We start from the raw sequence: 23,824 nt of genomic DNA, 5'->3' as shown, positions 1-23,824 counted from the left end.
CTGAACCCCAAATTACCCCTTCTCATAGAGAAACGTGCTGCACATAGATGCACTGTGTGTGAATGGATGAATGTAAAACTGCACAGTATAGTCAGAGGAGATATCTTGGATGTAGAGTTGGCCCTGATACATTTGCGGCACAATACTAGTGTCCTGCTTAATTTAAAAACCTTAAAATCTCCAGGAAATCACTGTAAATCAATGTAATGTCCGGATAGTGTGTGTGTATGTAAGATAACTAGATGATGTCTGATAAGGGAATTCATGAAGATGGCATCAAAAATGTTGCCATGCATCCTTCCATGTATCTCTGCATCCTACAGGAATATAGATATAACCTCTAGCTTATAGCCGTATAAGATATAATTACGCTATATGATACAAAAAGACATCATCAAGACATTTGTAGTCAGAAAATACATCACATTGTGTAGTAATGCAATAACATTTGCAATCGAAAAGGTGAGAGACACAATCTGCTGCTGAGGGGAGCTGAGGGAGTGTAAACAAAACGATGAAACTAAAGGCTCCATAATTTCTGCTGAGCTGAGAGAAACTGCAGTGGAGTGATAATTGTCTTCGGGTTTATTTGATTCTTTGGGTTAATATATAAATACTAAAGCTGTAAGAAACTTTTTTCAAGATCAGTTAAAAAGAACCCCAGAGAACCCCAGACGGCACAAGACCACGGAGCCGTCTCCCTGGTGAGGTCATTAGCGGCTCTGTGAGAGATGAACCATCGATGGGCAGAAAAGACGGAGAAGTTATGAAACAAGTTGCTGAGGCCGGGAAAACCACACGTTCCAAAAACACAAATTAATAAAGTGGGAATGTGTTTTTCCCGTAGCAATAACAGGAAATCCTTGTAATAGCCTTTTTTTTGCTCCTTTCATTAGAAGTATGACACCTATTTGTAACGCTAAGATGGTGGCAGCCCCGTGCATCATGCTGTGCAGTTTCAGAGTCCTCCCTTCGCTTGCATGTCCATGCTGTGAGACGGCAGCAGTAAAACTACCGGGTCTGACCCATTTCCCTGTGAATCATCCTGCCATATGCTGCAGCGCACACCCTATGCACACAGCGACGTCCGCCCTTTCAATCTGTGAGCACACACATATCTCTAATCCAATGCCTCTAACCAGGCCAGAGGATTCACAGGCGTGACAGCGGCGTGTTGAGGCCGAAAAACAACCCAGGAGGGAAATACACGCGGCACACGGAGCTGGGGGGGGGGGGGGGGGGGACCATGCAGCTGATTGAAGCCTGTCGGCGAGGATACACGAAACAAATACAGGCGGGGAACACACAATCATAAGTTTCATTCTTCTGTTAAATTAAGTTTCAAATCAAGTCCAGGTCCACTCCCCGAGGTGAGCCGCTGCTCTCTGCCTTCCAAACGCATCTAATATTCGATACTAATACACAAAGTCAGGGGAGGGAGTGATTGAATATGACTGGAGGAACAAACAATTGTTGACACAGCAGCTGTACTCGTAGAGCCGGCACCAGCACACTGGGAAGGAGAGGCTTGAGAGTAATTGAAGACTGAATGCACTTATTGGAGTTGGCAAATTCCAATTACAGCAAAGCCATCTATTGATCCTGACCCCAGAGTGTTGTGACAGATTTTATTCTCATTTTCCAGAGATTATCCACTTATTCTGTTCTCTGAGTCAAAGATATGAAGAAAAACATATCTTCAGTGCAACAGTCCAAATGTCACACCCTGTAATCCCTGAAATACAAGTCAATGGACAGTATAGCTTTTGTTATAACAGATACATCAACCAGGGGGTTATGTGTCGTGTGTGACCATCAGTTACAGCAACGACAAGGGCGACAGTAAAAGACAAATCAGATCCACTGGCCGTGCTGATTTCTTAGCTGATGGTAAGTCAAAGCAGATAAAGTGTCATCTGTGTGTATCATTCAGGCTAACATTCAGAAACAGTAACCGAAAACTGGATTTAAGATCAATTAACTGCCACCAATGTAGATCTTGTCCAATAGAATGAATGATTGGTTGTAGAGACGGTGGTCTAGTGGCAGAAACTTGGACTATGGGCAGAGAAGGTCTCTGGTTCGTCTCTGGTTCGACTCCACGAAGAGACAACAAAAGACGAAACTGGATTGATCTGTCCAAAAATCCAAGAGTCTCCCTACCCTGTATAGTGCCCCTGAGCAAGGCACCTTATTCCCCCAACATCTGCTCCCCGAGCGCCGTACATGGTCGCTCACTGCTCTGTGTGTCCTGCACCAGATGGGTCAAAAGCAGAAGTTAAATTTCCCTACCTGCATGAGTGTGCCTTTGCATGTCTGTGCATGTGTTTGGGACTAATAGATTCATCTTAATCTTAATCATATTCAGAAAATAAAAAAAAAGTAATTCTGAAATTGTTTGGTTATGTTATGTGCTCATATTGAAACATCACTATTAGCTGTTATATTGTGATCATATATGTTTAAATTCCCAAACAGTTATATCTGTATGTGTGTTGACCAGGCTATGAATTACAGCAGTTAACATCCGGCTTGTGGAAATACTCAAACTTGTATTAATACGAAGCTAAAAATAGTTCCTGATAAATCCACTAGTTGCTCTTGTTTGTTAATTAAAACCGCCATGTTCAGCTATTTAGGGAACCTCTTTCCAAAAAATGTAAATAAAATATAACACCATTACTTTTGGTCTATTAACTGGATTTACAGATGATAAATCACAGCTACCGCCCAGCTTGAACTTTAAAAAAGGACACAGTATTTATAAAGTGGCCCATTTAACTAAATGTTTCCTGGCGCATAAACAAACACGAATGTTGTCACATTATCAAATGTCGGTGAAATTAAGGCAACAAGATGTACCTACTGAAACACAGACTGTGCTAAATCAATTTCAGGCGAGGGGAGCTTGTGTGCTGAAGACAAACACCTTCCCTGTAAGCAGACGCTAAAAAGGATTATGACACTCTGAGAACAAGAGCACCACCTGTTCAAGGAACATTTTAGCTTTGTTTGTTTTTCTTGCTGCTAAATCGCTGTAAAACTATTCATATCATTTTGTCATCGAGTGTGTGTATTGATCTATGATGGGATGATTGAAGGGATTTTCTAAATAGTATAGAGGCGGGGAGGCCGAGGATAGTTGTACAATTTTTTTTATATTATTTAATATCAAAAATGTAGTATAAAATACTCTCTTACCTAAAGATCTTTATTTTTCTCTCCGTCTGCCTCAGGGTGCTACTTTCTCACATGAGTAACAAGGACTAAACCAATCATTTGTCGAGTGAATCAGGTGATTCTTAACTTGATCGAAGGAATTGTCAAATACTGACTCATGTCCTCGGGGGCTTCAATGCAGGTTATTTTGATAAATCAGTGCATCAGTCCAGCGTTGCTCCAATTCTTTAAACCTACACATACACGCTTTAGAGGCTGTGGGGTCAAGAAAAGCAATTTGGCTGTATAACTTGTGATGGAAAAGTGTCCCAAGCTGGAGAACTGTGCTGAACGTATGGACCAGGTATGGCTGCCATTCGAATCTGGACTCTTTTTTTACGATGTGCTGATGATCTAAAGCTGATTTTTGCTCCTCTCATCCATCTATTTTTGGAGAAACTCAAAGACGAAGAGGGATTGTCCAAATCCCTCCTTAGCTTTGACAGATTTCGGATGCTACTGTTGCTTTTGGAGTGAACCATCAAGACACACCTTCAGCATGTCTTGAACATGTCATCATTGCCACTGCCCCACCCCTTCTTCTTCTGTCCTCTTGTCCTCCTCCTCCCCTCTCCCCTCAGTCCCTCCGTCGAGCGGTTTGTGATTGAGATTCAGGCTCACAGATGGATATGCCATGGATGCTGGCTCCGACATCGCTGTCACACGTCCAGCTCTCTGTGGTGCAGGGGGCATGAGAAGAATCCCTCTCCCCTGCATCGCTGAGGCAATTAGAGCAATCTCCCAGCCTGTGTGAGAAGGGGGTCGCTGTCAGATGATAGTAATTGCAGCTTTCACGCACGGGGCCCGCTCTCTTTTGTAATGCTGCGACAACTCCACTGCTTCAGCCAACCCAAACTCTTGTCACGTTAATTTGAAATCCACTATTTGCATAATTGAATATTTACATCACTGAGCTGCCTTCTCTGTCTTTTGCAGCTGACATCAGCTTGTGTTTGAAGACTTATACTTGTCAGGCCATTGATTCTGCTGTGTACAGCAGCAAACATTACTACATGACACGAGTATGAATGGGACTTTACACTCTCACTTACTCTCCATTGGGGGAATTTCATATTTTGTAATAAGAGCAGTACTTGACATATATCTGGACATTAGATGAGTCAGCATCAAAACCACCAGTTGGCAGTGTGTCAATCGCAGAAGTGACAGGTTTTATTAACTATATTTGAGTAGATTTTCTGCAAAATTTAAAATGAAAATTGTCAAGGATTTAAATCAAGAGTTACATGATGAAATGTGATCAACCGTATGAGACAGCAGCAAATAAGAAGAGCTGAATCACTGACTGCAGCAGAGCAGAAGCAAATAGTGAGCTTCAAGTGTTATTTACAGGTTCACTGATGGCAAATCTAGGATTTGTGTAAGTACGCGGCAATAAAGGGGCCACAATTTACACGGGGGGGATTATATGTCCAACACCCATTTACAGTTCCTTATTCCATAAGGTGCACATTTAAGTCTTGTTTAGTGTTAGTTCTATAGCTTTGAGCAAAACCACACATCTTTCAATCATCATTTGAAAAGTGTTCTTTGCTTTAACCTCATTGTGTACTTTGAAAAAGGTTTTAATAAGCTTAGCTTGAATAAAAATGACAACAAATTTTATTATGATGATTGTTGTTGTTGTTGTTTTTAATAATAAGTCACAAAGAAGAAGTATTAATTTTAAAAGACTAAAGACATAAGATGGCCATCACATTTCAGCAGGAGTCGATGCCCCCCCTGGCCCCACCCCTGGATCTGCCCCTGGCATTCAGTTCCATCATTGGAGTGTGCATACACTTTTCTGCAGTTTTTCATAATCCCTCTCTTTATGGCAGGGCTCATTCTGTCCAGTTTGAAAAACCCAGGGGAGCACAGCCAGACCAGAGGGGCTAAGTGGACATTTATATTAATGAAAGTGAGTTTCCATGTTCTCCCCGTGTCTGCCTCGCTTTTTTCTGTATATTCCAGCTTCCTCCCACGTCCAAAGACCTACAGATCAGTGTTAGGTTAATTAGAGACTCTCAATTGACCGTAGGTTGTTTGTCTCTCTACGCTGGCCCTGCAAGATGCTGGGGACCTGTATGAGGCTGTGTCCCGCCCCTCACCTAGTACCAGCTTGGATTGGCTCAAGCTCTTTTCCCTGGGATCAATAAGCAGTAATGGAGTAATGGATGGGCGGATGGCATAAACTCAAAGTGAACCCCTTAAATTTGACAGTCTGGGGCAGGCTGGGTATTGTGGTTATTGCCCTTTCTTCATTTTTTGCTACAATGATTCCTTGACAGAAAAAATGTCTACTTAAATAGCAAACGTGATCTCCCACAATTACTTTATTATTGTAATTATTATATTATATTATAACACTAACCCTAACCCATCTCTCTGAAACAGTTAAATTCACACTGAACATTACAACTTTCATGAAAGGAGGATTTGTTCTTTTTTCTATAGATCCAGTGCTGTTCTTGAAGGACAGTTGCACCAATATAAAAAGTTCTGGTAGCCTTTTAAAATAGTTTTATGATATACACATCTGATATCACCCATCATCGCTAGTATCATAATACATGCAACACTTGCTTTGCAGTTAGATAGCAGTAGCACGAATCTGCAGCCGAACAGAGCTGTGAGCTGTGATTCTGCACTAAAACCGATAAGGCAGACAATCCAATTGATTTCTGTCACTCTCAGTTCATTGTTTTTAGGTTCAAATGATTTAGAGCAGGAATCAGAACTCAAACTATACCTTATAAAATTATTTTAAGGACAAAAAAGGAAAAACTACATTCAGCGCCTAAAGCCTTGAGGATCCACTGGTGAAAGTGTGCAGACAGGTTACAGGGCATAGGCCCATCTGCCGCAGGTGATCATAGCCAAAAAGTATTATCTATCGGTCCAGGAGCACTTGTATGTACCTGTAAACATCTGCACTGATCCGATCTGGAAAAGACCCAAAAGCAGCAGCAGCAGCAGCACTGAACTGCAGACAGCTTCACACACACAGGACACACACAAACACAAACACTCTGGTGATATCAAACACCTGCTATCAAACATAGGATATTAAAGTCATTTGCCGACAGAGATTTAGGGACTGGTACGCTGGCTCTCTGATTGATATCTGATTGGATGGCTGGCTGGAAAAATGTAGTTTGTCCCTCCGGAGTGAAAGTACAGCTGCCATCCAAGAGCCTGCTGTTTGTTGTTCTACCTAACACTCCCTGTAATTAGGCAGATTCGGAGCTGCCAGTAGAACGACACACGCACACAGGATTCAACACACAGGCTTGTCAGATTTTGCTTATCGGGTTGATCGGGACTACAGGAACATGTTTTTTTTTCCCGAACAGAGGAACACGAAACAAGACAGAGAGTGAAGTAGACGTGGGCCTGATGTTCAGACGAGACACATGTTCTTACACAATCTTCTGCGGCTTGTTTAGCAACAGGAATGTGATTAAACGCTTTAAAAACAGGACTTCTGCTGTACTGCGAATTCCAGTTAAAGGATGTGTCATTGCTAAATACCCCTTTTTTTTATGGAACCTGCCACCTGGCATTGATGTTCACAATGCTTTGCTGCACGCATCTGACTTCAAAGCACCAGAACAGAAGCGCGAAGGAGCCCATGTCCCTGAATGTTTCACAGTGCTAATAGATTCCCTGTGCGTTTAGCAGAAATAAAGCGGGCGAGAAGGGACAAAGGACATCTAATTCTGTTCCATAAGCACTATTCATAAATGTGCTGGAAACACTTCACGAAGTGACTGAGGACTCCAAAAATCGCTTTCTCTCACCTCTCCACCTCCAAAGTGATTAAATTCATTAAAATCTCTTCAAGTAATTGCAGCTTATCTATGGCAGAGTAAATATTCAATTAATACTGCCTTTTTAATAACTATGATGCCTTCAATCCATCGTGCATAGCCTTGCATGTCTCCCTGCCATTAATTAAAATTTCTCTTTGGAGGTCAATTAAATTTCCTTTAACTATTCATTAGCCAGAATACAGGGCAGCACAAAAATCTATTAAAAGAGGACTTCATCTTCCCCTATGCAGTTTTGGTGTGTGTGTGTGTGTGTGTGTGTGTGTGCGATGTGAGAGGGGGGTGTTGTAAGGGAGGGTTAATCTTCCTCTTTGCTGTCCTCCTGGGCAGAAAGTGGCCTTAAGCTCTCTCCGTGTTGAGGTGGCAAGTTGAGCTACGGCGAGTGGAAGCGGAAGCTCTTTACCGATCTCTGTAGCGTTTGGCCAAGGCTGACTGGCTGCCAAACAGCCGGAGACAGAGCGGGGATGAATCAGCACTGACAAGGTGAAGCCAGCTTCGTGTTCACCGGCTGACAGCTCAGGTGCTCAGAGAGATGGAGACACAACAGATTACATTTAGGCCATTGCAGAGGGAGAGAGAGAGAGGGAGGGAAGATAAAGCAAGAGAGAGAAAGTTTCCTCTGAGACAAATGAGAAATTTGGGCTTGCCTTGTGTGGGTGTTAATGTGAGCTGTCAATGTGTCAGCTACTCAAGCCTAACAAGATTGTGACAACAAATACAAGGAATACATACATTTTAACTATTGTATTTGATGTTTCCTCTAAAATGAAAACAAATTGTGAGTTCATATTCGTTTCTTTTTTTTTGTTACACCCAACATCTAGAGCCCTGATCCTACCTACCGATTTAAAAAGATGTTTGATTCATTAATATTGAACAAACAATAATATAATATCAACCTGAACTGACTCATTTGCATTTATCGCAATTCCAGAAATGCTGTCTCCTAAAGAGGAAAGCATCATTATATATTATAAAAATGCCTTAAAGTTACATTTACAACACCTTATTTTAAATGTACCGGCCAAATTAATTCAGAAGACAAGAACTCAGTTCAAAATGGATCTGAATGGATCAAAACAGCATTACAGCACACCGTGTAGGGCCTTGAATGAGAGGTCTATATGATTTGGTTGGAACTTTAAAGCCCTTTCTAGTGCTCAATGATAAGGTACTAACATTTACATGGCTCAAATATTTTCACCTCACATTACTTGTATCTTTACAATTCTTTATTAACTATATTAGCTTGTTTTCTATTTTAAGGGCTTGCTCTATAATAGCTATATCAGAGCTGTCTTTTCAGCGTAAGAACAAATCGCTGGTGCAAACCAAACGCTTCCTTCTGCTGCCGCTTTACAATAAAAGCTCTCCACCGGAGAACCAGCGGGAGGCTTTTATTGTGGAGCGATAAAAGGCAGGAAATGTGATGTACTTGCCATGGATATTAGCAGAGCGTTGCCAGTTGTGCGAATATATATTAAAAGTTTTTCGAAGAAACCAGTTGCAGACATTAAAGAGATACAGCTAGACTAATCTGTGTGGATGAAGAAGTGACTGTCACCGCCAAAGAAACAGCAAGAGGTAAAGCTCGGGGAGACAACGTCAACATTGGTCACTTTCTGTGTTTGAAAAGAACAGTTTCAAGGTGGCACATCTCTTGCTATTCCATTCTTTGAGTCTCCAGCCTGCTCCGTCTCCTCGCCTTTGTATTTTCATTATGATTCATCCTAAGAGCAATAAAACTGTGCCATTGTGACTGATGTCCTTATTGCGGAAACATTGCAGGGTAGCTGCTCTCAAAGTGAAGTCCTTGAGGCAGCAGCAGGGGAGCCCTTGCAAGAGGAGGAATTGTTAAATCTAATTTTTATTTCAAGCTGAAATTATACCACAGAGAAAATGTATGAGTGACTATTCAAATTGCAGGTTTCCCTACCAATTGTATTATATTCTCGGAGCGGAGACAGATCTACCATTCATTCTTAAATGACTTACGTCCTCCAGTAAGAGGCCCAGGGACCTAAATCTGATCAGACAGGAGGCCCAGGACAGCGCGTGGGTCTATTTTAGAATCAAGATGAAGACATTAGAACAGCTGCGCCCTTCTGTAGGTGGTAGCATGCAAGGCGTTCCTATACACTGGATTGTTGCCTCAGGCTTACCCTGTACTTGCTACTAGCATGTACATATAAACTAATCATACCACTAATCTCACCATGCTACTGTACACTTGAAAGCAGCCCATCTGCGCGGGCTTCCCAATTAGCTGCCGTCATATGGCACAGGATGGAATACTTGTGAGTCCTCGCTACACCACTGTACAGGAGGAAATAATAAACAGCACGGTTGACTAATCCGCCGGTAAGCTGCAGGATTTCATCTGTAAAGCCCAAAAGATAAAGTTGCGGGTCTTCCTGCACTGAACACGGCCATTGTGCATCCTTGAATAGGTGGATCGTCCTGTTTATTATCTCCAGGATGGCGCTCGCTAGACACATGGCTCACATCGTCTTCCAACAAAAAGCCCCGGTCAGGAGCATTGATCAGAGAGACACGCCTTATCAAATTACGACAGCCAAACAACAGGTAACACAATAGTGACAGGCACTAGGGCAACAGGAGCAATATCTTAGAAGCCAGCCACATAACGAGGCTCAAAAAAGATCCCAATCTATCAAGCAGACAGTTGGGACTATGCACGTGTTTGCATTTGTGTGTCCTTACCTTGCGGCCGCCTGTGTTCAGCTTGATGGGCGTGAGGAAGGGGTCAAAGATCATGTGGCTTGTCTCGATGTTGACTGGGGACTGCCTCTTCCCCACCGAGCACAGGTTCCAGGCAGAGTTTACCAGTCCCCAGAACGACGGCACTGGAACACAAAAGACAGAATGAGGCGTTAAAAAGGGGGGAGCATGTGCGGCAGAGAGATAGCACGACCTTCGATAGAGAGGTCTTTGGACTTTGTTATCTTGTTATTTTTAATTCAGACCTGCCCAGCTAACAATGGGAGGAAGGTTATCAGCCCGGTAGAAATGATGTGAGGCTTTTTTGGCCTGTTAAATCTACTGATTACACTAAAATGATATTTCTATAAAAAATCTGAAACTCTTTCAGACCATATCGCGAGAGAATTGATTTGATGCGGGAAATTAGTGGAGTGTCCCTTTAGGGATTTCACGTAATCCCAGTTAAACCAAAACTCCTCTCAGTTACTTAGCTTTGGCATTAACGCCATTAGGCTGCCCTCGTCTTTCTTGTATTGTGCTACATGTGAACCCATTAAAATTCAATTCAGTCAAATAATCCAGCAATGAGGCTCCCACGCACTCGTATGATCCATCTTGAAGATACAGTAGCATCAATTGCCGGTCGCTCGCTGCAGCAGAAAGTGCCCAGATGAGAATCAAGAAACTTACCGGAGCGTAACTAATCTGCAGGGACTTTTAGCGAAACCGCGCTCTGAACGGAGGAGATATCACAGAGCTGAGAGAAGGGGAAATCGGCCTATAATCAGCTCACACGTGCACTATAAGACTGAGAGGACAGGATGGCACAGTGAGAGGATGTCAGCACTGTGGGAGTGATAGGCATCGCAACCAGTCATTTTCTTATGTAAGACTTGGCCACCGGGACCACAGATTCAATTCCTTCTCAGGATAGGAAGCGAAGGCTTATCACTGTCAACTCCAGCAAGAGGCATCTTTCTTTTTTTTGCCACACTATCTGCTGCAGCCGGGAGCAGAATTCTCCATTTAGGAACACAGCATTATGCAGAGATGACTCACTGGAACTGTGCTATGCAAATTCTGCTGAGATTTCCAACAAAAGCAGAGATAATTTGAAAGTATGCAAATTCCGTGTGAATCAGAGGGGAAGCAGACATAGCGCAGCGTGCATTCAAAGCTCAAGACTCAGCAAGACAACAAATCCTACATGACTTGGAGGAACAGAGATTGTGGTGCTCATGCTACAGAGAAGGCGCTGTGACGCGGTTCAGATAAATGCATGGAGTCAAGTGGAACAGGTGCCAGTGTATTCATTACCCTTTGCTACCAACATCTGTCAGCTGAGGCTATGTGCAGATTTGAACGTGTCGTTTGACCGAAGAAGCTCGACAAACAGTGACTCAGCGATCTGCGCCCGTAATCCTTTTTTTTATCCGCGTTTTTCTACAAACCACGGGTAAAACCAACAGACTGCAGATCTTCCCAGCTTTGCACAGCATCGTAGGCTCTCCAGCTCGTTCCATTGCTTCCACGGTGCACACTCTCTCCACCGCAGCAGGGCGCAACAGTTTTCAGTGACAAATAGTAAACCAAGTGAGCCAAAGTTGGAGACCAGCTGGTGAACACGGTGGAGCATTGAGCAGCTACACAGACAGGTAGTGTTCCTCGGGAGGTGGTGTAGCCAGCCACATAACAAGATTACAGGAGAGAAACACAACTCCAAATGAATACTAATGGTACCTCATTCCTGCTGGATGTCAATTTATTACAGGATAATCATTGGAAATGCACCTATATATATTATAATGTATTTGTGTAGCGTTATTCTACCAACTGCCAACAGTCGGATTCAAAATGTATTCAGTGTTAATCCATCTACTAATTACAGAAATCTGTGCCTTACTCTTATGTGTGGGACCGCACATCACGAGAACTGCTTTTCTAATTGGTTTCACACTTGGCATGTGTGTTGTGAATAATGCAAATATAGTGTGGAGTGATTTGGAAACAATTTAAGCATATAGAGCTCACCATATAGTGCTAAAAATGGCATTGCATGGTCACTGTAACCACTTGTGTTTCAAATCACCTTGTAATAACCATCCAGACATTCTCTTTCACTGACCTGAAATGAAAAATAGGTATAGTAGAGATACAGCTTGGTGACTGTGACATAAGTTATGACGTACTGTAAGACCTTAGTCACACAACACTGAGTCATACTGCAATTAAAAAGCTTTGCTCGGTATTGCTGCTGAAGGTGAGAATTCTCTATGAGCTGCCTGTACTGTGACTCCGCCACAAGTTAAAAAATATATTGACCTGCACCACACCAGAGTTAAACACGCGCCTTATGAGGGATGCCTCCAAATTTGACCTCAAACACAATGTTGGAAATTATGCTGACTTTCACAGAGTGCTCACTCACCAGGGGGGTTGCAAGTTGCTGCCTTCACTTATGCCAGCCGAGCGTGGCGGCAGCAGCGGGAGCAGCAGGAGACTAGATGGGTGGTTGCTGGGTTCTTCAACAATCTCTCCGCTAAGTCATTTTGCTCAGCAGCTTGACAGACTTTGGCAGACTGTTCACAAAGTCCTGCCCAGTGACCTGCGATGTTTGACCGAGATGCAGAAGTGGTCTCTAGTGACTCTGCCCGGTTCAGTATAATGTCCAATATCAGTGGCATGTGCAGCGGAAACGGATTTGTAGTGTGAACAGGCCAAATGTCTACAGACTCTTGGGGCGTGTGCTGTAGTAGTAAGGGGATAGCAGCACCAGTCACTAGTGTTTCGAAACACCACAGAATATGACCCCTCCATGTAGAGTTCAAAGATTTGCGGAAAAAACGAAACGAATGTGTCTGTATTTGGTTTCTGCATGTACCAAACGATTATTAATCATCTCAATGTGTTTTCTGCAGTAGTGGTAATACATGTGTCATTTCAACTATACAACAGAGAATAAAAGAACCGAGGGACCATGTCAAAGACGTTTTCAGTATATTTTGTTAAAGCACATGCCTGAAGTGGACAGTAAACAGCAGTTAGCATATCAAACCCGAAACATATATCCACATTATTTTTAAAAGAATTAGTGGTCTCTAGTGTTGAGAATGCAGAATGCAACCATTTGAATGCCCCTCGCCTCATCCTCCTCTTGACCTTGAAGTGACATTAAAATGCAAGAAGCCCTCTCCAGAGCTGGTGCTTGGTTTGTCTCTAATGGGCTACTGTAGTTATATGACACTGGAGGAACTGCATTAGATGTAAATATAAAGGGCTCACTATGAGCTAATAAACAAAACAACAACAATTTAAACTTAATAGAATTGACTCACTCAATTATGACTATTGTATTCCGTTGCTGCAAATAGATGTCCCTGCATACAGAGCCTAATGTCTCTACATATAACTGCATAACAGGATGTTCACAGTATTAAAAAAATGTTTTAGCTAGCATTCAGTTAGGGAGGTAAATATGTTTGTTCATGGAGGGAGGCTCGCTGGGAGAGAGAGCCGGAAAGAGAGTGAGATAGACCTCTTCTGATGCAAACTCCTTCAGGAAAATGACAGGAAATCTATGTGCAGAATGGGAATTGGAGTGTGAGTGGGTCGATCCATTAAACCAGGGCCCCTTGTCGTAAACGTACACATAATTATTAGCTGTTGATAGATTCCTGAATGCGACTACAGCGGCATGGGACATCACTCATTGCTGACAGAGGCATAGGCAGCTTTGTCAATAATCTACACACACACCCTCCCATAGCACTGCTACGCCTATATTTCACTTAGCCTGCTCAGAAGCGTTAGAGGCAATTTCATTTCTTATTGGCAAGCTGTAAAAGTGGACAGAGATATATGGTGTGGCCTTTTGCAGATGTCCGACACAGAAGATGTATATTGTGGTAGTGAAAAGGGCAACTGATGGGGGGAGGCTTTTGTTTCATGGGTGGTCCTCATCCCGCTTCTTCTGTCAAAGAGCCTTTGGCAATTAGGATTCAACTATCCGTTTTGTCATCTTCCCCCCGTCAGAACTCAGTGTACGCCCTGTAGATTACAGTACAAGTCCATCACAGTGTCTCTGCAAAGCTCCGCCCCTTATCTTCAGAACATGCACACAGTACCGTACGTTTTGATATTAGCTCCTGGAATGGGACCTCCTCTTCCAATTCTTATTTATCGTGTGCTTTTGACTGTTGTGGTCCATCGGCAGAATGTTGACTGTTCAGGCTCTTAGGTAACGTCTAGTCGGTCGAATCCTGTTCATCAAAGTCAACATGAAGTCTGCGACCATTATGTCAGTGTAACATTCACACTGCATCATCGCCTCCACCATGGAGGTCCTTTTTTCACAGCGATCCATTTTTTTTTTGTTTGCTTGTTTTTATGTTTGTTCTAAAACCACGATTATGCAGAAACTACTGGATTGATTACCAGTTGATGAAGGATTTGGCCTAGGTCAGGGAAGAAGCCATTGCAGTTTTGGTGTGGATCCGAGTAAGGGGACTAATCCAAAAATGTTGTATCATTTTCTTTCTGACTCTTGTGGCCTTTGCTGCTTTGCTACACAGTTCAAACAAGTCACACTGGCTCCTGGAACTTGCACCCATAAACCTACATTTGTAAAAAGGTTACAACCATTTAAAAATACACTATTAGTATTAAAGTCCATTGAAAACTTCACTGATGTAAAGGTGCAAATGTGCCTATGATATTAAACATGAAGTATCAAAAGTGATATACTCTCATGCACAACCCGATGAGTTTTGTGTTATTATAGTAATGCATCAGCAAAGATACCTGGAAACGGTGGTATTTAGATACTGTATTGACTTACAGGACTTGAGTTAATGAACTATACGGCTACAATAAGGTTATTAAGCATCCACGCAGTAAATAATGTCTCAGAGTGAGCTAACAAAAGCAGACCAGGAACATGAGAGGAAAGCAAGATAGATAGAAAATGATAGATGATATAACATATCTAAACTCCCTTAAATATATAAGCATAACTTCCAAGTGTAAAATCGACAGTGTGTGATTGTAAAAGACATTATGATCATTTGACGCTCTGGTAGACAATACACTCAACTCCACCAGAAGTATAGCAGCATGAAGTGTGTGAAAAGCGAAGAAAAATGACAATGTTTAAGCAAAGTCTTAACACTCCTGTCTGCCTGCTATAATGTTTTGAAGAAGGTTTACATTTGCTATTACGTTTGATTAAATCAAAATCTCTAGATTTGTCGTCAGTGACAGATGAACTGCTTTTAGAAAAAACTAAGAATCGACAACCATAAGGAGGAACCATTCACTGTTTTCCATTAAAGTCACACAGTGTAACAGTTGTAAGTCTTTTGCACCTATTTAACCAAACAACGTGCCGTCACAAGCTTGGTCCTCAGCACGGAGGTGTGAGGCCATGTTTGTGGACTAATTATGCGGCTTACTCCGAGGTACACGCCGGGTCGTCCCTGTGGGCTTATTAGAGTTCAGGGTTGCAGTGAAGGTTGGATCAGAAGTCTGAGGAGACGGTCACTGGACAATTACGCCCTACACTAATTACTTCCTCAGCTGAGCGTCTCACGGATACCCATGTAGTCATAAATCGAAAGCGTGGCGAGACATGGTTTCTCATTATAGAGAGCAGCGTGGAGAATGCTAACATCAAAAGGCATTATATGGACACATGCAGACACACCCAAAGGGGAGAAGCTGCAGCCAGGCCGAGAAAACAAGTAACGTCCTATTTTCGACTCTTAATGAGATTCACACACATACTTAAGAACACATATGCATGCACACACACACACACAGGCCCGTGTTGGAGGCAGCAGAGGTATTCATTTCATTAAACGGGCCCAGCCACCAAGATAGCTTTAATGAAATGTCTTTATTCTGTCAACTGGATATGGCTGAAAAGTTAGAGCAATAGTTTTTGGGAAATGAGAGCGAATTGGAGAAATGCACTCACACATGCTAAAGCACACCCCGAACACCCCCCCCCCCCCGCTCCCTCCTGCTCTCTCTCTCTCCCTCCCTCTCCAAAAACCCAGATGCATCCCGCACGTCAATTTCTTGGATGAGCATCAAGAGAAGAATAAAAAGTGCCTTCCTTTTGTAACTGCTGATGCAAAACTGGGTTGCAAATTTGCTCGCAATGGGAGCAAGGGAGTGTGAGAGAGAGAGAGTGCCGAAGGAGACCTAACAGCTTGGGGATAAATGCTTACTTAAGCAGGTATGGAAAACAACATCTTAATGATAATGAATGTCTAAGAGCAGCATTAAAGGAGCTGTCATAGTCTGCCAGCTCTCAATTTGCAACACTGCTCTGGCACTGCAGGTTCCATCTTGTTTTCTCACCAGGGGGGCGTTTTAACAGACATTTTGTGGCGTCTGTGAACAGAAGGAGATGTGCTTTATATCAAAGCTCTGGACAGGGACCAGGTGCAGTACATTTATTAAAAAATAAAAGTTGTCAATGTTATATCTGTGGCGGAGGGAACATGGAGACTGTGAGTTTGACGGGGGAAGAAAAGAGAAAAGCGCGAGGGCTGGTGTACAACACACATTCTTGAATTGCTACATCGACAGTATCTACATGCAGTGTATTGCATCTTTGAAAGGTGTTCAAAAAGTATAAAAAGCTATATGTAGAAGTGGCTCTTTTAACAGGAGAGCAGGGGCCAGGGAAGAGTTTTAATGAACACGAACACATAATTAGGGAATAGACAACAGGCAAAAAACTAAAGAAAACACCAAAAAGATCACAAATGAACTCCAGAAAATTTTCGGACAATGGGTTTTCGATTTCCACGGGTGCTTGCTTCTCACACACAAAGAATGCAGAAGGCAATTCTTCTGCCCAGACGCATTCACAACGAAAGGAAAATCTCCGGAAAGTTCAGACAAGAGGTGATGCAGCATGTAGAAGGCAGGAGGCAGGACATAGAGTACTAAATTACCTGTGGAGATCACAGATTTTGTTTACAGCACAACACAGGTTTTAGCCCTGGTCACCAAAAGCTTTGGAATTTAATTTTCAAAAGTAACTAACAGGAATTATACCCGACCTGTGTAAGACAAACTATTATACTCACCAACAGGACGAGGGCAACACAGGAAGTCAGTGACTCCCGCTAATGTTGGTTTACTAAAATGCATGAAAGCGCTATATTCATTAAGTTAATAATAATGATTGTTTTCATTAGACAAGCCTACAGGCACAGGCAGTGCCTCTGTAATTACTGTTTAGCAGTCAGACACTTAGCAGCACAACAGTCACATGTATGAAGTGCAGCTGTTTCACTCCGTCAGAGAGGAGAGTGGAGAAATTAGCACCTTGGACAGCTCCAGCTGCGAGGGTGGGACAGACAGGCTGTGACTGGTGCAGCGTCCACTTCCAGTGTGAGAGGATGTAGAAATGTAGAAACAATGCCATCTGAAATAAAGACAGCTACTCATGTCTTTGTGAGCATACCTGTGTAGTGTGGGAGCGAGTCACTTAACAAGGCATGCACGTTCATGCTTTTTCGGGGCGTAGCTTTGAGGAGAGGGCCAATGGGAGGGGCAGGGATGTAGGATTGCAATGTATTGCTTCCTATACAGTTAGATAGCTTAGTCAGGTGGTTTCCCAGCCAAAGGTTTGGCCCCTTCCAAAATGTCAAAAAGTCTGAGGGGGCATGACATTTTTTAAGGGAGCGGAAACAAGACAAAACAAGATATTTCATGGACTTTGCTCAAGTTCACTGAAGTTTAATAAACTCAACGTCATGTTCATAAAACTAGCCTTACATGACTTCTGGTTTTTGACACCAGCAGCAGCCTGAACTGTTGACATGAGACAGGTTGGCTCTATGGGTTTGTACTCTCGACCCCAGATTTTGACTCTACCATCTGCAACCTTAGCAGAAATCCACATTTAATAGACCAGGCAGAGTTTTTCAGTCACACATTTCTGTACTTGGCTGGGAGTTTTTCATTTCGACTGGTTATTAGAGTTACCATAGCCTTTCTGTCAGCTCTTGTTAGTCTGAACGTTCTCCTCCGTCATTAGCTCATTACCAAGGCGTTTCTGTTTACAGAACAATACGGCTTAGCATATGTTTTTATTTACACACCAACCTGAGTATACTGTATTTATTCAGTGTGTGACAATCTCAGGAGAGCAGCAGCCGCAGATCTACTCCAACCAGCCCGTTGTGTCAAAGTCAAAGTTACTGATATCACATTATTCCCCATTCTGATTTCTGATGAGAATATTAACTGAAGCTCCTGAGCTGTATCTGCTTTATATTATGCTTTGCACTGCTGCCCCATGATTGGCTATTTGCAGGTTATCAGTTCCTGTGCTGGACTGGGCTACAGTTTTTTCAACTCTATTGAACTGGTAAGTAAAAAAAAATGCACAACAACTTTATTTTAAATGTGAAGAAAATATGTGTCTGAGCACCTCAATACTACTCGTGACTGACATTTTCCTGACTGCATCAACTAATTGATGAACAGGTTATTTGGAAAGGGGGATTTGCTTCCTCATCGGATCTGAACACAACAACAGACACAAAAGATTGGTGCAGCAAATGACACACTATCATGTCGTAGCGAGACTTTAATCACCTGGCCCACAGTAGACTCATTACCACAGTTCATCAATAGTCCCCTTTTATCAGCTGTAGCATTAGTGCTAATGGGGCCACCACTTGGCACAGCTGACTATGAGCAGAACAAGGCAGCTATTACAGGCAGGGTGTCGCAGGTACTTGAATGTCTTTCAGGAAGCAGATATATTGAGTGATTGAATGCATCTTTGTGGGAGAGAGGGACAGAGAGAAACAGCGAGAGAGAGAGCAAGAGAGAGAGAGAGAGAGAGAGAGAGAGAGAGAGAGAGAGAGAGAGAGAGAGAGAGAGAGAGAAGCGCAGGAGGGTCTGCATTAATTGAGGTCTACAGTCTGTGTGAGCTGTCACTACTCTGTCTATCCTCTGTGGTGCGCCCTTCAAGTCATATCTTGGGTCTGGAGAAAATTAAACAAGATGGTTGAAAATAAAAAGGGTGGAGTGTTAAGTGTCACATATTGCTTGAGCTCATTTCAGAACATAGAAACAGCAAGTTGATACAATTAGTTAGCTCGAACCACATACACCCTGCCTCTCTAAACCCAATAAGTTTAACAACAGATTAACAAATTTGCCCAGTTAGCTACTGTAGGATAGAATCACAATTTGCTAAAGTAGTTGTAATGCCTCTGATTCGCATAGTACACATAGAATTGTCTAAAATCTAATTGAGATGTTAAACAATAATTGCATCCCCTGCACTGATCCTCTGTCCTAAGACGTCCTCCAGGGTGCAGTGCTTGGTCCTCTTCTCTTTATCCTCTACATCCTCACCATTGGCAATACCGTTCGTTGGCATGGTCTCCATTTCCACTGCTACACTGACGTCGTCCAGCTCTTCATCTTCATCAAATCTATCACTGTCACAACTCACTTCCATTCTAACCAACTGCCTACAAATTTACTCAAACTCTTTGTCCAATCTTTGAGAAAACTAAAGATGGATACAGTTACATAGTCAGAATATAGACACAAATGGACACTGGAAGATTAATCGCACATGAATGACAGCAAATAGTAGAAAGGACTGGATGAGTCAATACTCAGTAATAAGAGATCAGATTGAATCAGTGTCCAGAGGAAGCAGTGATGAAAGCACTGATATGCATCAGTGTTTGGTTTAAGAGTCAGTGAATCAAAGTGATTTTACAGTGTGACCTGGATACACTGCATACATAATGGGCCATCAGCAATGCAAAGGATAAATTGTATGGTGTCATTACCAAAGACACTGTTAAATAATACATACATTTCCATATTCCTACTGTTTGTCCTGTGTTAGCTGTTCTAGCATCTCATTTTGTCATTATTATCATATCATTATTTGATATTATTGCTGTTAATAATAATAATGTTCAGCTTTTTTTCTTCTGGTAAAGCATTAAAATGTTGTGCATACGATATGCTTTTTTTACAGGATTCCATTAACGATCTAATAATGGAACTTTGGACATATTCCAAGCGGTTTAAAGAAAAGTTCAATTTAAAACAAAGTATTGATTCATTTGTAACTTTTAAACAATGTTTTTTAGTCTTCATATTTTCTTGGCTTATCCTGTATACTTGCCAATAAAATGTGTTTTATTTTAGACTGTGTTAATCCAGCTCATTTGCTGAAAGTGTTCAAAGTGAACTTTCCCTATTCGACACCAAATTGCTTTGTTCTGTTCAGGAGACAGGTAGTTTTTTAGAAAACTATTTGTAAAATTGTGGACTTTTGAAATAAATTTTGCTTCACAAAGGTATCTAGCGACACAAAGGTCACTACAGCCAGCTGCCTCTCAGTGATTTGCTACCTTGGTGACCTGCTGTTTATTATGTTATCTCCAAAATAGCATAATTGTATTCTGATTAAATTCTGTCTCTCTCACAGGAGAGGTGTGGATGAGGTAGAGAGTCATTAACAGCTTCAAACTGCTGCACTTCTCCAGGGACTCCATAATTACTAGGTGACACATCTGTAGATCAAACAAATACCACTCAATATTGTATCTGATTTGCAATTTCCTTCATGATGTTACATTTACTGATATAATTTGTCTCCAACAGAAATGGATCACATTGATAGTCAGTATCACTGCGGATTAATTGATGCTTTGAGTTCACTGTGCACTTTCCTGCTCGTTGTTAAAACATCAATTTGATAATGCAAATGATCTCTGTCACTCACTCACTCATCATCATCCGCTTATCCGGGGTCGCTCAAGCAGGGGGCCCCAGACTTCCCTTCATACGCCTTCTCCAGATCCACAAAACACAAGTGGACCGGATGGGCATACTCCCAGGCCCCCTCCAGGATCCTTGCGAGAGTGAAGAGCTGGTCCGTAGTTCCACGTCCGGGGCGAAAACCGCATTGTTCCTCTTCAATCTGAGGTTCGACGATCGGCCGAACCCTCCTTTCCAGCACCTTGGAGTAGACTTTACCAGGGAGGCTGAGAAGTGTGATACCCCGGTAATTGGTACACACTCTCTGGTCCCCCTTTTTGAACAGGGGAACCACCACCCCGGTTTGCCACTCCTTCGGCACTGTACCCGACTCCCACGCGATGTTGAATAGGCGTGTCAACCATGACAGCCCCTCAATACCCAGAGCCTTTAGCATTTCTGGCTGGATCTCATCAATCCCTGGGGCTTTGCCACTGCGGAGATGTTTGACTACCTCAGTGACCTCCACCAGGGAAATTGACGACGAAACACCATCAACCTCGAGCTCTGCCTCCAACATAGAGGGCGTGTTATTCGGATTCAGGAGTTCCTCAAAGTGTTCCTTCCAACGTCCGACGACCTCCTCAGTTGAGGTCAACAGTGTCCCATCCTTACTGTACACAGCTTGGATGGTTCCCCGTTTCCCCCTCCTGAGGTGCCGGATAGTCTTCCAGAAACACTTTGGTGCCAACCGAAAGTCCTTCTCCATGGCCTCTCCGAACTTCTCCCACACCCGCTGCTTAGCCTCCGACACGGCAGCAGCTGCAGCCCTTCGGGCCTGTCGGTACCCTGCAACCGAGTCCGGAGTCCTCCAGGATATCATATCCCGGAAGACCTCCTTCTTCAATCGGACGGCTTCCCTGACCACCGGTGTCCACCACGGTGTCCGAGGGTTACCGCCCCTTGAGGAGCCTAAGACCCTGAGGCCACAGCTAGCCACCGCAGCTTCAGCAATGGAGGCTTTGAACACCGCCCACTCTGGCTCAATGCCCCCAACCTCCACAGGAATGCCAGAAAAACTCCGCCGGAGGTGTGAGTTGAAGATACCTAGGACGGGGGCCTCCTCCAGACATTCCCAGTTCACCCGCACTACTCGTTTGGGCTTACCAGGTCTATCCGGAAATTTCCCCCATTCCCTGATCCAACTCACAATCAGAATGTGGTCGGTTGACAGTTCCACCCCTCTCTTTACCCGAGTGTCCAGACATTATAAGAGACCTTCGCTGCCACCCATGTGGCTGCGCACCCGACCCCAACGGGTCTTCCCACAGGTGGTGGGCCCATGGGATGAAGAGAGGGGGGGTGCCACGTAGTTTGTTCGGGCTATGCCCGAATGGGCTCCGTGGCAAACCCGGCCACCAGGCGCTCGCCATCGAGCCCTCCGTCTGGGCCTAGCTCCAGACGGGGGCCCCGGGCTTCCTCTGGGCCGGGTTACATCTCCTCTCCTTCCGTTATTCATTGAGGTTTTTTGAACCATTCTTAGTCTGGCCCCTCACCTGAGACCACTCTGCCATGAGAGACCCTACCAGGAGCACAAGGCTCCAGACAACATAGCCCTCAGGTTCATAGGGACACGCAAACCTCTCCACCACGATAAGGTGACGGTTCCAGGAGATGATCTCTTTCTTATTCTCTTATTACAATGTTTGGCAGCTTTGGCTAAGGTTGTCCCTATAACCAGAAGGTTTGTGGTTTGAACCCCGGCTCCTCCAGTCTGCATGTTGACACTGAACCCCAAATTGCTCCTGACAGCTCCTGACAACTGTGTTTGAATAGTGTGTTGTTGAAAAGAGGTACTGTATATATAAGTGTTAGTGTGTGCGTGTATGTGTGTGTGTGTGAAAAAGCCTTAAAATGAGTCCAGTATATATCCAATACAAACCACTGTATTTGCTAAAGCTGAATGAGTCAAGGAGTCACATATAAAACTCCTTAATCCAACCACCGGAAGACAACACTAGTCCCATGTCCATGTTCACCTGAGCGTGTGTTGAGTGTGTACGTCGGGGTGCTCTCAGGGAAATGGTCAGTGACAGTCGGTCCTGTTTGAGCTTGTCCTGCGATGCTGGGGTAATCCTGCTGGCCGAGCAGAGCGTGCAGGCCTCATTAGCACTGCCCAGTCAACAGAACAATAAACATGCCAGTCAAGCTAACTCCTCCTGTCATGTTGTTAATGGCCCGGGATATACAAGCTGGCGGCCAGCAGAGGCATTCGCTCTCAGGAGCAGAATAATAAATACCACGTCCCTCAAGGAGGGTTGAGGAGGAGCTGGAGGGGTAGCGGAGGAAGAGGGGGAGGATGCAATGTCCTGCTATTAAGGGGAGGAAGATGGGGCATTTGTTTCTGCAGATACATCATGTGGTATTGGGACTAGATGGTATAGGTGTTGCCTGCAAGTTCTGGGGGAGGATGGTAAAAACACAAGGGTGTCTGAGTGGTCCTCCATTGGCCGACAGAGGGGACAAACTGTCAGCCAATGGTTAGAGGGAGGTTCCTCCAGCCCCTCTCTTATAATGTCTGTGTTGGTTTCCTTTAGGTGCTCTGTATTCTCCCAGTCCTAAAACATGAGCGTTAGGTAGAAAGATGGGCATTATCTAATGGTGTAAATATATTTTTTGTATGTGTTAATGGTTCATTATGCTCCAAAGACAGCACACCTCCACAAGAACACTCTTTTATTTCCATCCCCGCTGCACTAATGGGGACAGGGGCACACATTCTCAGAGGATCTCTGGTGTCTCTCTCAGTTGTGTAGTCCTATACAAAATTGATGGGAATGTGTGTAACCCTAACCCTAAAAGGTCCAGAGAGAAGTTAAATCCCAGACTAGTTTCACACCTCCACACACTGTTTCAGTCACTGCATAAAGTGTTCAATTCTAGGTTTTGGAGAGGTTAACATTATTTTTGCACAAGGCCCTATCGATTTCACCATCTGAAAGTGTGTTTCTGACAAAGATAGAGAATCTGACAAGAACTTAATCTGCATCGAGATTAATATTAGAAATATACAATATAAAACATTTAATCCTCTTATCTATTTACACTGTAATGTTGGCACATCAGAGTCATTTTATTTCAAGCCAAATACAGCTTAATGATTAGTAGATACTACTCGTGTGTCAAAATGCCCCCAAATACAAAACTGATACAGGTATCCCACAGTTGCATTTTTTAAAGCACACCTACCTGAACCCTGCAAAGCTCAGTACCACAACCAACCCATT

At 43.4% G+C, this 23,824-nt stretch overlaps 1 protein-coding gene across 1 annotated transcript in view; it reads right to left on the bottom strand.

Moving 5' to 3' along the window:
- Positions 1-23,824, bottom strand: part of ca10a (carbonic anhydrase Xa) — a 244,659-nt gene that overhangs the window by 136,343 nt on the left and 84,492 nt on the right. The window contains exon 3 of the mRNA XM_062413725.1: positions 9,777-9,919. Within this exon, the coding sequence (XP_062269709.1) occupies positions 9,777-9,919 (143 nt within the window). The remainder of the gene's footprint in view (positions 1-9,776; positions 9,920-23,824) is intronic.

This window comes from Platichthys flesus, chromosome 20, assembly GCF_949316205.1.
Source record: "Platichthys flesus chromosome 20, fPlaFle2.1, whole genome shotgun sequence".
Taxonomy (NCBI): Eukaryota; Metazoa; Chordata; class Actinopteri; order Pleuronectiformes; family Pleuronectidae; genus Platichthys; species Platichthys flesus.
The sequence above is the reverse complement of the archived record's forward strand: the minus strand, read 5'-3'. Positions and strand labels throughout refer to the sequence as shown.